At 46.2% G+C, this 14,661-nt stretch overlaps 1 protein-coding gene across 3 annotated transcripts in view; it reads right to left on the reverse strand.

The window, feature by feature from the left end:
- Positions 1-14,661, reverse strand: part of Dpp10 (Dipeptidyl peptidase 10) — a 470,951-nt gene that overhangs the window by 40,637 nt on the left and 415,653 nt on the right. For all 3 annotated transcript variants that reach the window (XM_070092527.1, XM_070092528.1, XM_070092526.1), the window contains exon 12: positions 3,808-4,045. In XM_070092527.1, coding sequence (XP_069948628.1) covers positions 3,808-4,045 — 238 coding nt within the window. The remainder of the gene's footprint in view (positions 1-3,807; positions 4,046-14,661) is intronic.

Raw genomic sequence — 14,661 nt, forward strand, 5'->3', positions numbered from 1 at the left:
TCAGCAGTAACGGTCAGTGATATAGTCAATGATTCATGCAGGGAGGCAGTGAATCAATAACGGTTACTATAAGTACAGTACCCAGTACTAACATGCTAGGGATATCTACACAAGTATATTACATAGGGAATCAGCAACACTACTGACATCAGGGGCTACATCTATGTCCCTCGTTATTTTTCCTCCAAGTCTGCCAGAGAGTTAGAGCCCTTAAACTTTTCTTCTATCAGAGAAGAATCTTATAATGTGCCTTTTACACTTCTGGAACTGGAGGCAACACTCTCGGCTTGCCGATCATCGGCAGCTGGGCTTGACGGCATTCATATTCATGTGTAAGTAAGTTTATTCATGTATACATAAATCCAGTTACATAGATTATCATACATAGCAGCATATGTGTAGAGAACCTAGGATAACCCAAAAAAGTCAGACAGAGTGACTTATTTCCATTTACATCAGTCAGCCCTTGCTGTCCTCTTACAACTCTAATCTTATTTGGTTGCAAGGAGTTCTTCCCCAGCTGTGGAAATCTGCCATTGTTCTCCCTTTCTGCAAACTGGATACTACGGGACATGATGCCTCCCACTACCATCCCGTTGCTCTAACTAGTGCAGTTTGCAAGATAATGGAGCGTCTGGTAAATAGACGTTTGATGTGGCATTTAGAGACACAGTAGTCTCTCCACTAGTCAATATTGCTCTCGTAAGGGCCGTTCTACTACTGACCCCTTACTATGCTTGGATACGTATGTTCGTAATGCCTTTGCCAATAACCACTCAGTTATCGCCATCTTTCTTGACCTTAAGAAGGCACATGACACAACTTGGAGGTATTACATCTTGGTGCAGGCCCACTCCTTAGGCCTCCGAGGCAATCTACCTTTTTTCCTTAAGAACATCTTGAGAGATATTTCTGTGTTCGGGTTAATAATATGCTTTCCCCGGACTTTGTCCAAGCTAAAGGTGTCCCCCAGGGAGGTGTGCTGAGCACAATACTTTTTCTCCTTGCTATAAATGATCTGGCATCTATTCTTCCATCTAATATTTGGTCATCACTGTATGTTGATGACTTTGGTATAGCTTGTGCAGACTCTGACTGTCACCTCATTGCAGTTTTCCAGAATGCAGTCAACCGTGTTACCAACTGGGCCACTGCTCATGGGTTTAAATTTTCTAGTATTAAAACCCACCAAATTACTTTCACTAGACGCTCTGTCATCTCTTATCATCCATCGTACCTATATGGCTCGCGTATCTCAGAACGTGATACAATCTGGTTTCTCGGCCTTCTGTCTGACCATCTGTTATCCTGGAAACTTCACATTACCTCTCTGAAGGCAACTTGTCATACGGCTGAACCTCCTTAAGACCCTCACTCATCTTTCATGGGGGCTGATCGTAGAACTCTCCTTTGACTACATTCAGCCCTAATTTTATCGAAACTCGATTATGGCGACCAGATATATTCAGCGGCCTCTCTTGTAACTCTTTCTAGCCTTGATCCTATCCATCACCTGGGATTACATTTATGCCTCGGTGCTTTTCACTCTTCACCGGTTGAGAGCCTCTATGCAGAGGCGAATATTCCACCCTTGACCGATCGCCGTGATGCTCATTGCCTTCGGTAATATGTTCGCTTTCAAGACCTCCGCAATCCTTCCATATATAAGTTAGTCATTGATGTTAGTTGACGTTCTTTATTTGTTCGTCGCCCCTGTTTACTCCATCCTTTTTCTCTTCGCCTACATTCGCTCTTGTCTTCTCTTCATTTACCACCTTTCTTTCTTCATGTAGCATCTCACTTTTCCTTACCCCCTTGGGAAATTCCGACTGCTATGCGCGAAAGCCCAACTGCCTACGGTGGCTTCTCGCTCTCTTTTTTCTTAACCACTTCCAATATCATTCTCATGCCATCACAGTGTACACCTATGGTTCCAAGTCTTCTGACAGCGTCGGATTTGTAGCAGTGTTTCCGGACAGTGCCGTGCAAGGGTATTTATTATCCTCGGCTAGCATTTTTGCGGCTGAATTGTATACCATTCTCGTAGCACTTATCTGTATTGCATATATGCCTTTGTCATCATTTTTGGTCGTTTCAGACTCGGTGCTTAACAGGCTATAAGAAAATTGGATACACCTCATCCCCTGGTTCTCTGTATACAGCTTTGGTTACTCCATATCTCTAGCAAGCACAAAGATATTGTTTTTTGTTGGGTCCCCGGTCATGTTGACGTCCAGGGCAATGAACAGGCAGACACTGCTGCGCGGTCAGCAGTACATGACCTCCCGGTTTCACATAGAGGTGTTCCATTCACAGACTATTTTGCTGTAATTACTACCCACCTTCACACCCGTTGGCAACAACGTTGGTCTGATCTGCTACATAACAAACTACATTCTATTAAACCAAGTATAGGTTTCTGGGCATCTTCTTGTTATTAGTGTCAAGGTTAGGAGATTACTCTCTCCCGTCTTTGCATCGGCCACACTCGTCTCACTCACGGGTATCTCATGGAGAGGTGCCTTATTTCACTCTGAAAACTGCCAGGTTCCAGTTTCTTTTAGCCATATTCTGTTGGACTGTCCACTTTATCAATGAGCACGCAGAATTTACCTCCAACGTCGTCACCACTCTACTGCCCTTACTTAATCTTCCCTTCTTGCTGATGGACCCTCCTTTAACCCAGACTCTCTCGTTGACTTTTTGACAGCAACTGATTTACTGCACAAACTCAGATGATGATGATGCCTCTAGTACTCCTCACAGCCCTTTTTACCTCAATCTCTTGCTATCCTCTACCCCTGCACTATCCACTGCCCCGCTGCACTCCATGACCTAATAATAATCCCTCTCCCTCTTGCTACCCAATACCCCTGCACCATTCCCTGCCTTGCTGCGCTGTATGACCCCTGTAGGTTTAGCGCTTCTTTTGATTATAATAATAATTAGGTATTGATGTTTCTGCTCAGTTGTCTCGCCGTGGTGGATTACTGATGATCTAGATCCTGCATCTCTTGTTTTCTCGGACAGGACAAGAATCTCTTGACTTTCACAGCTCCCGAAATTCCTGACATTTCTTCCACATGTATTGTTATCTACTATAAGCTAGTTTGTTACGCGTGTGTTATATGTTGCGGAAATTTCCTCCATTTGAAATATAACGAAAGAGAAAACTTAGTGATTCGTGAGTTCAACGAGATCCTTTTTAATGATGACCACCCACACCAAATTCCTCTCGATGTGGCCTTCATCCCCCCCCCAAAAAAGTAATTTGATGAATTCATTAGATAGGTATATCATTTACCTTTGACTAATCTTTGTCAGAATATAATTCTTGTGTAATCTGAAGCTCTAATCTTAAGACAAACTACAACACTAACATCGCTATCTGCTCTCAAATCTTTATATTTTCATGATGTTATTATTCAGTCTTTTATAAATAATGAACCACGTCCCTACCATTGAAAGTAATTAAAGAAAGAGATTTTTGTTTTTCCTATTAGTTACAATTTTTGTCTTAATAATCAAGAAAAGATGAATATGACGGTTTAAGAATCATGTCTGAGATGTAATACTTTAACAGCAAATAGCACAGGTGACCATCCAGTGATATTATAAAACTACAAATATAATGAATATTGAACTATATGTATATAAAATGTTTATGTTTCATGATGTTCTTGTAGCTGAACTCGGATGTTAATCCCACATTTTTTTTTAAATATCCTGTGTAGACCAGTAATTATGTATGAAGTGAAATAATTATGAGACACTTTTAAGACAAGTCAAGCTAAAAGGCTGAGGTACCTGACTGCTCCATGTAGAGAAGAGGTAAGTCCTGGGAACATCTGGTCCGAGACACTCAAGAACAAAGAAGGCAAAATCGGGGGAAAGATGTGCCCTATTATAAAGACACATGTCGGTAGTATTGTCAGCCTCCAGGCACGACAAACACTCTGGCAGACGAAGCATCGGTGACGACACATCTGCCACACGGAACAGATGACGTTCTCCAGGTTTCTCCTCCATTGTTGCCATGTAGTAGCTGAGGTGGAAGAGAATAATCATACACAAATAACCCGGACATAGGAGAGACATGACGTCTCGGTCCGACTTGGACCGAGTCAATTGAATGTGGTGACGTTCTGAAGGTGAATTATAAAAAAGTATGACAGAAGAGACTAAAATATGATAAACCAAGCCAAGTAGTGATGCATAAAATAAGGGAGATACTGCATATAAATACACCTTTGTTCTTATTATTTATCTGTCCTAATGTTCTTTTAACCAATTTGAAAGCTTAGCAATTTAATGAAAATTGTCAGTGATTGAAAAACAATAAAATTATGTAACTCAAGAATATAGGATGTAAATGGGGTGCTAAAAATATCTAGCCTAGAAAAGACTCGTAGCAATGGTTTTAAGTTGGAAAAATTCAGATTCAGGAAGGATATAGGAAAGCACTGGTTTGGTAATAGAATTATGGATGAGTGGAACAAACTCCCGAGTTCCGTCATAGAAGCTAGGACGTTGTGTAGTTTTAAAAATAGGTTTGATAAATATATGAGTGGGAGTGAGTTGGACCTGACTAGCTTGTGCTACAAGGTCAGATGTCGTACTCCTTCCTAAATTGAATCTGACCTGACTAGGTTAAGGCATTGACTTAAGCCGGTGGGAGAATTAGACCTGCCTCGCATGAGCCAGTAGACCTGCTGCAGTGTTCCTTCTTTCTTATGTTCTTAAAAACAGCACAGGTACATGTAAGCACACACAAAATGCACAACTGTCTGCCTGATATTATATACGAGCCGCAGCAGCACCAAGAAAATGCAAATTCAGATTTCGCACATAATGGGAATTACTTGAACTATTTAGGGAAGTTCACAAATGAGTTTCATAATAATTTATGTTTCACACTACCTGATCATTTTGTTTTTAGCATCTATATAAATTCTGTTTTAAAAACTTTCTCTCTTTTGATATTTGTTTGGTTGATGTGAAGAGTAATATTTCCCTGTAAATGTAATAATAAAGGAAAATATCGTATAAAAGTTGAAACAATTAGCAAAATACATAAAAAGACAACAATTTAACATTAACATTTGGATAGACAGTCAGGTTAATGCCAGTGAGGCTACTCTCAACATACCATCTTAAAATCCCGTGATGCTACACGGGGTTTTGGAGAATTTTTATTAATCTATCAGCCCATCCTCGTAATCGACGTCAATATATCACTTCTGACAAGCTAGGAACATCAAGTCACGTGTGACAGACACCAGAATGAAGATGTGATTAATGGAGTGAATCTAACATTCCCTCGGTGAGTCTGTCTTCAGTTCTTGCTTCGGTCTATCACTTTTATGTTTCATTGCTCTTATAGCCGTTATACGTATAATTACATTTTGGTTATAGATCACAATCTTACGTAAATAACGTACACCGAGAAATTAACTGGAATATACGAGAAATCGACATTTGCTTCAGGAGGAAAAGTTGAAAAGTTGAAGACTGTGATTCACGGAATAAGCAGAGAAGTTCGAAATTTCCTTGTATAACACACGACACAACCAACACTGAGTGTAAAGGTAAGTTAATGTGAGGAACCTAACGTCTGGATATCCTGTCACGCACCTGACTCTGTACCTGCTTACTTTCCGATCTTCCCTCCCAATCATAAAATAATCTTCCTTGATTTCATTAGCACTATTTTCACACCTTGACTCTACTGTCTTACCATATATTTTTCACCATTTTTTTTCTCTAAAAATAGTCTTATCAACATAATTTACTAATGACAACCATTTTTTTGCGCTCCATCATTCCTTTTTTTAACTTTTGTTCATTTTCATTTAAACTGATTTACTTCTATAATGTAGGCAGGAGACTGCTGCACCTCTCCTGCCTACGGTATATAAGCTACTTCTCCGCACATATGCTGTATTCTTTTCAGGATTGATGGACTGATCACATCGACTCAAGGCTGAGGGACTAATTACCTCAAACTCCTTCTGTTCTTCACCATTCTCCTTTGTATGGACTGATGAAGCCACTGTGTGGTGAAATGTTTCATCATTAAAGATACCCAAGTGTTGCACATGTGTCTAATTTGTCAACTTGTCGGTTCTCTGAACCATTCATCTACATTCAGCCCTACTAACTTTCTTAGTTCATACTTCTACTACCCCTTCTTAGTTCATCTTCCTACTATCCTTCTTAGTTATTCCTTCTACTACCCTTCTTAGTTCATCATTCTTCTACCCTTCTTAGTTCATCCTTCTACTACCCTCCTTAGTTCATCCTTTTACTACCCTTCTTAGTTCATCCTTTTACTACCCTTCTTAGTTCATCCTTCTACCACCCTTCTTAGTTCATCCTTCTACTACCCTTCTTAGTTCATCCTTCTACCACCCTTCTTAGTTCATCCTTCTACTACCCTTCTTAGTTCATCCTTCTACCACCCTTCTTAGTTCATCCTTCTACTACCCTTCTTAGTTCATCCTTCTACCACCCTTCAAACGTAGATATCAGGGAACTTCAGGAGGATTTAGACAAACTCTATACCTGGTCAGCAAAGTGGAAGATGCAGTTCAATGTAGATAAATGCAAGGTTCTGAAGCTCAGGAGTGTCCAAAACCCTAGCACTGATAAGTTAAATAATGTAGAACTGAGCCATACAGATTGTGAAAAGACTTGGGGGTTATGGTAAGCAGCAACCTTAAACCAAGACAGCAATGCCTAAGCGTACGTAATAAGGCAAATAAATTATTGGGATTTATATCTAGAAGTGTAAGCAACAGAAGTCCAGAGGTTATACTGCAGCTTTATACATCATTAGTAAGGCCTCACCTAGATTATGCAGCTCAGTTCTGGTCCCCATATTACAGAATGGACATAAATTCGTTAGAAAACATTCAGTGTAGAATGACTAAATTAATACATAGCACAAGAAATCTTCCTTATGAAGAAAGATTGAAGACTTTTAAATTACATTCACTTGCTAGACGAAGAATGAGGGAAGACATGATCGAAGTGTATAAGTGGAAGATGGGTATTAATAAAGGGGATATTAATAAGGTCTTGAGAATATCTCTCCAAGAGAGAACCCGCAGTAATGGATTTAAATTAGGCAAGTTTAGATTCAGAAAGGACATAGGAAAGTATTGGTTTGGAAATAGGGTAGTTGATGAGTGGAACAGTCTACCTAGTTGGGTTATTGAGGCTAGGACTTTGGGTAGTTTCAAATTTAGGTTGGATAAATATGAGTGAGAGGGGTTTGATCTGAGTGGGACTTGCAAATGAGTGGATAGAGTTACCAGACCTTATGTCTTGGGTAGCATTGAAAATTAGGTTGGGTAAATGTTTTGTTAGTGGGATAGATTGTAAAGGACCTGCCTAGTATGGGCCAACAGGCCTGCTGCAGTGTTCCTCCTTTCTTATGTTATGTTCATCCTTCTACCACCCATCTTAGTTCATCCTTCTACTATCCTTCTTAGTTCATCCTTATACCCTCTTCGTTCATCCTTCTACCACCCTTCTTAGTTCATCCTTCTACTACCCTTCTCAGTTCATCCTTCTACCACCCTCCTTAGTTCATCCTTCTACTACCCTTCTCAGTTCATCCTTCTACCACCCTTCTTAGTTCATCCTTCTACCACCCTTCTTAGTTCATCCTTCTACCACCCGTCTTAGTTCATCCTTCAACCGCTCTCCCACAACCACTCTCCAACAACCTCTCTCCTACAGCCACTCTCCAACAACCACTTTCCTAAAATCACCCTCTTACAACCTCTCTCCTAAAACCACTCTCCTACAACCATTCTCCAACAACCACTCTTCTACAACTCTTCAAATAACCACTCTCAAACAACCACTCTCCTACAACCACCTTCCTATAACTACTCTCCTACAACCTCCTACCACTCTCTTACAACCATCCTTCTCCAACAACCACCCGCCTACAACCACTCTCCAACAACCACCCTCCAACAACCACCCTCCTACAACCAACTTCCTTCGACCATCCTCCAATAACCGCCCTCCTACAACCACTATCCAACAACCACCCACCAACAACCACCCTCCAATAGCCAACCTCCTACAACCACCCTCCAAAAACCACCCTTCAACAACCATTCTCCTACAGCCACCCTCCTACAACCACCCACCAACAATCACCCTCCAACAACCACTCACCAACAACCACCCTCCAACAACCACCCTCCCACAACCACTCACCAACAACCATCTCACAACCACTCTCCAAGAACCACTCACCAAAAACCACCCTCCCACAACCACTCTCCAACAACCACTAACCAACAACCGCCCTCCCACAAGCATTCTCCCACAACCACTCTCCAACAACCACCCTCCAACAACCACCCTCCCACATCCACCCTCCCACAATCACTCTCCAACAACCACTCCCAAAACCACCCTCCCACAACCACTCTCCAACAACCACTCACAAACAACCACCCTCCCACAACCACTCTCCAACAACCACTCACCAATAACCACCCTCCCACAACCACTCTTCAACAACCACTCACCAACATCCACCCTCCCACAACCACCCTCCCACAACCACTCTCCAACAACCACCCACCAACAACCACCCTCCCACAACCACTCTCCAACAACCACTCTCCAACAACCACCCTCGCACAACCACTCTCCAACCACTCACCAAAAACCACCCTCCCACAACCACTCTCCAACAACCACCCTCCCACAAGCACCCTCCAACAAGCACCCTCCAACAACCACCCTCCTACAACCACCCTCCAACCTCCCTCCAACAACCACCCACCAACAACCACTCTCCAACAACCACCCTCCCACAACCACTCTCCAACAACCGCTCACCAACAACCACCCTCCCACAACCACTCTCCAACAACCACTCTCCCACAACCACTCTGCAACAACCACCCACCAACAACCACCCTCCTACAACCACTATCCAACAACTACCCACCAACAACCACCCTCCAATAACCAACCTCCAAAAAACCGCCCTTCAACCATTCTCCTACAACCACCCTCCTACAACCACCCACCAACAATCACCCTCCAACCTCCCTCCAACAACCACTCACCAACAACCACCCTCCCACAACCACTCACCAACAACCATCTCACAACCACTCTCCAAGAACCACTCACCAAAAACCACCCTCCCACAACCACTCTCCAACAACCACTAACCAACAACCGCCCTCCCACAAGCATTCTCCCACAACCACTCTCCAACAACCACCCTCCCACATCCACCCTCCCACAACCACTCTCCAACAACCACCCTCCCACAATCACTCTCCAACAACCACTCACCAACTACCACCCTCCCACAACCACTCTCCAACAACCACTCACAAACAACCACCCTCCCACAACCATTCTCCAACAACCACTCACCAATAACCACCCTCCCACAACCACTCTTCAACAACCACTCACCAACATCCACCCTCCCACAACCATCCTCCCACAACCACTCTCCAACAACCACCCACCAAGAACCACCCTCCCACAACCACTCTCCAACAACCACCCTCGCACAACCACTCTCCAACAACCACTCACCAAAAACCACCCTCCCACAACCACTCTCCAACAACCACCCTCCCACAAGCACCCTCCAACAAGCACCCTCCAACAACCACCCTCCTACAACCACCCACCAACAATCACCCTCCAACCTCCCTCCAACAACCACCCACCAACAACCACTCTCCAACAACCACCCTCCCACAACAACTCTCCAACAACCACTCACCAACAACCACCCTCCGACAACCACTCTCCAAAAACCACTCTCCCACAACCACTCTGCAACAACCACCCACCAACAACCACCCTCCTACAACCACTATCCAACAACTACCCACCAACAACCACCCTCCAATAACCAACCTCCAAAAAACCGCCCTTCAACCATTCTCCTACAACCACCCTCCTACAACCACCCACCAACAATCACCCTCCAACCTCCCTCCAACAACCACTCACCAACAACCACCCTCCCACAACCACTCACCAACAACCACCATCTCACAACCACTGCAACAACCACCCACCAACAACCACCCTCCAACAACCACCCTCCTACAACCACTATCCAACAACCACCCACAAACAACCACCCTTCAATAACGAACCTCCTACAACCACCCTCCAAAAACCACCCTTCAACAACCATTCTCCTACAACCACCCTCCTACAACCACCCACCAACAATCACCCTCCAACATCCCTCCAACAACCACTCACCAACAATCACCCTCCCACAAGCACCCTCCTACAACCACTCTCCAACAACCACCCACCAACAACCCTCCAACAACCACCCTCCCACAACCCTCCCACAACCACTCTCCAACAACCACTCACCAACAACCACCCTCCCACAAGCACCCTCCAACAACCACCCTCCCACAACCACCCTCCTACAACCACCCACCAACAATCACCCTCCAACATCCCTCCAACACCCACCCACCAACAACCACCCTCCAACAACCACCCTCCCACAACCACTCTCCTACAACCACCCTCCAAAAACCACTCAGCAACAACCACCCTCCCACAACCACTCTCCAACAACCACTCACCAACAACCACCCTCCCACAACCACTCTGCAACAACCACCCTCCAACAACCACCCTCCCACAACCACTCACCAAAAACCACCCTCCCACCTCCACTCTCCAACAACCACTCACCAACAACCACCCTCCCACAAGCACCCTCCAACAACCACCCTCCCACAACCACCCTCCTATAACCGCCCACTAACAATCACCCTCCAACCTCCCTCCAACAACCACCCTAAAACAACCACTCTCCAAAAACCACTCACCAACAACCACCCTCCCACAACCACTCTCCAACCACTCACCAAGAACCACCCTCCCACAACCGCTCTTTAACAACCACTCACCAACAACCACCCTCCCAAAACCACTCTCCAAAAACCACTCACCAACAACCACCCTCCAACAACCACCCTCCCACAACCACTCTCCTACAACCACCCTCCCACAACCACTCTCCAAAAACCACTCACCAACAACCACCCTCCCACAACCACTCTCCAACAACCACTCACCAACAACCACCCTCCCACAACCACTCTGCAACAACCACCCTCCCACAACCACTCTCCAACAACCACTCACCAAAAACCACCCTCCCACCTCCACTCTCCAACAACCACTCTCCCACAAGCACCCTCCAACAACCACCCTCCCACAACCACCCTCCTATAACCACCCACCAACAATCACCCTCCAACCTCCCTCCAACAACCACCCTCCAACAACCCCCCCCACAACCAACTCTCCAACAACCACCCTCCCACAACCACTCTCCAAAAACCACTCACCAACAACCACCCTCCTACAACCACTCTGCAACAACCACCCACCAAGAACCACCCTCCTACAACCACTATCCAACAACTACCCACCAACAACCACCCTCCAATAACCAACCTCCTACAACCACCCTCCAAAAAAAAACACCCTTCAACAACCATTCTCCTACAACCACCCTCCTACAACCACCCACCAACAATCACCCTCCAACCTCCCTCCAACAACCACTCACCAACAACCACTCTCCAAAAACCACCCTCCCACAACCACTCACCAACAGCCACCATCTCACAACCACTGCAACAACCACCCACCATATGCAACAGTTAGGTATCTTTATTACGAAACGTATCGCCTACACAGTAGGCTTCTTCAGTCGAGTACAGAAAAGTTGATAGCAGAAGAGACTTGAAAACGATGTAATCAGTCCTACTGTGTAGGCGAAACGTTTCGTAATAAAGATACCTAACTGTTGCATATGTGTCTTACCTAACAACCTGTCGGTATTTTATACCATTTTAATGTTCAATCTGTCAGACACTGCAACACAAGCGTATCTTGGTACAGACCTGAAATCAACTTCGACAACCTCTACTAGTGAGAACGGCTGGATTTGAGAGGGACCTGACCTCCCAACATCTGCGTTCTACTAGTGACCTACGTCTCACCTCCTGGCGCTATATAAGGCTCCATCCTGTCACTTCAACTTCATATTGTTTCAGACTTCGGAACAAAGCTCTTCCCCAGACTGAGGGACTGACCACCTCAAAACTTTAAGGGTGATGGACTGATTACATCGTTTTCAAGTCTCTTCTGCTTCTATCAACTTTTCTGTACTCGACTGAAGAAGCCTACTGTGTAGGCGAAACGTTTCGTAATAAAGATACCTAACTGTTGCATATGTGTCTTACCTAACAACCTGTCGGTATTTTATACCATTTTAATGTTCAACCACCCACCAACAACCACCCACCAACAACCAACCTTCAATAACCAACCTCCTACAACCACGCTCCAAAAACCACCCTTCAACAACCATTCTCCTACAACCACCCTCCTACAACCACCCACCAACAATCACCCTCCAACCTCCCTCCAACAACAACCCTCCCACAAGCACCTTCCTACAACCACTCTCCAACAACCACCCACCAACAACCACCCTCCAACAACCACCCTCCCACAACCACCTTCCCACAACCACTCTCCAACAACCACTCACCAACAACCACCCTCCCACAACCACTCTCCACCAACCACTCACGAAAAACCACCCTCCCGCAACCACTCTCCAACAACCACTCACCAACAACCACCCTCCCACAAGCACCCTCCAACAACCACCCTCCCACAACCACCCTCCTACAACCACCCACCAACAATCACCCTCCAACCTCCCTCCAACAACCACCCTCCAACAACCACCCTCCCACAACCACTCTCCTACAACCACCCTCCCACAACCACTCTCCAAAAACCACTCACCAACAACCACCCTCCCACAACCACTCTCCAACAACCACTCACCAAAAACTACCCTCCCACAACCACTCTGCAACAACCACCCACCAACAACCACCCTCCAACAACCACCCTCCCACAACCACTCCAAAAACCACTCACCAAAAACCACCCTCCCACAACCACTCTCCAACAACCACCCTCGCACAAGCACCCTCCAACAACCACCCTCCCACAAGCACCCTCCTACAACCACCCACCAACAATCACCCTCCAACAACCACTCTCCAACAACCACCCTCCCACAACCACTCTCCAACAACCACCCTCCAACAACCACCCTCCCACAACCACTCACCAACAACCATCTCACAACCACTGTCCAAAAACCACTCACCAACAACCACCCTCCCACAACCAATCTCCAACAACCACCCACCAACAACCACCCTCCAACAACCACCCTCCCACAACCACCCTCCCACAACCACCCTCCCACAACCACTCACCAACAACCACCCTCCCACAATCACTCTCCAAAAACCACTCACCAACAACCACCCTCCCACAACCAATCTCCAACAACCACCCACCAACAACCACCCTCCAACAACCACCCTCCCACAACCACCCTCCCACAACCACCCTCCCACAACCACTCACCAACAACCACCCTCCCACAATCACTCTCCAACAACCACTCACCAACAACCACCCTCCCACAACCACTCTCCAACAACCACTCACAAACAACCACCCTCCCACAACCACTCTCCAACAACCACTCACCAATAACCACCCTCCCACAACCACTCTTCAACAATCACTCACCAACATCCACCCTCCCACAACCACTCTCCAACAACCACCCACCAACAACCACCCTCCCACAACCACTCTCCAACAACCACTCGCCAACAACCACCCTCCCACAACCACTCTCCAACAACCACCCACCAACAACCACCCTCCCACAACCACTCTCCAACAACCACTCACCAAAAACCACTCTCCCACAACCACTCTCCAACAACCACTCACCAACAACCACCCTCCCACAAGCACCCTCCAACAACCACCCTCCCACAACCACTCTCCAACAACCACTCTCCAACAACCACTCTCCAACAACCACTCACCAAAAACCACCCTCCCACAACCACTCTCCAACAACCACTCGCCAACAACCACCCTCCCACAAGCACCCTCCAACAACCACCCTCCCACAACCACCCTCCTACGACCACCCACCAACAATCACCCTCCAACCTCCCTCCCACAACCACCCACCAACAACCACTCTCCAACAACCACCCTCCCACAACCACTCTCCAACAACCACTCACAAACAACCACCCTCCCTCAACCCCTCTCCAACAACCACTCACCAACCACCCTCCAACAACCACCCTCCTACAACCACCCACCAACAATCACCCTCCAACCTCCCTCCAAAAACTACCCACCAACATCCACTCACCAACAACCACCCTCCCACAACCACTCTGCAACAACCACCCTCCTACAACCACTATCCAACAACTACCCACCAACAACCACCCTCCAATAACCAACCTCCTTCAGCCACCCTCCAAAAACCACTCTTCAACAACCATTCTCCTACAACCACCCTCCTACAACCACCCACCAACAATCACCCTCCAATCTCCCTCCAACAACCACTCACGAACAACCACCCTCCAACAACCACCCTCCCACAACCAATCACCAACAACCATCTCACAACCATTGCAACAACCACCCATCAACAATCACCCTCCAACAACCACCCTCCTACCACCCACCAACAACCAC

Source organism: Cherax quadricarinatus, chromosome 39 (genome assembly GCF_038502225.1).
Source record: "Cherax quadricarinatus isolate ZL_2023a chromosome 39, ASM3850222v1, whole genome shotgun sequence".
Lineage (NCBI taxonomy): Eukaryota > Metazoa > Arthropoda > Malacostraca > Decapoda > Parastacidae > Cherax > Cherax quadricarinatus.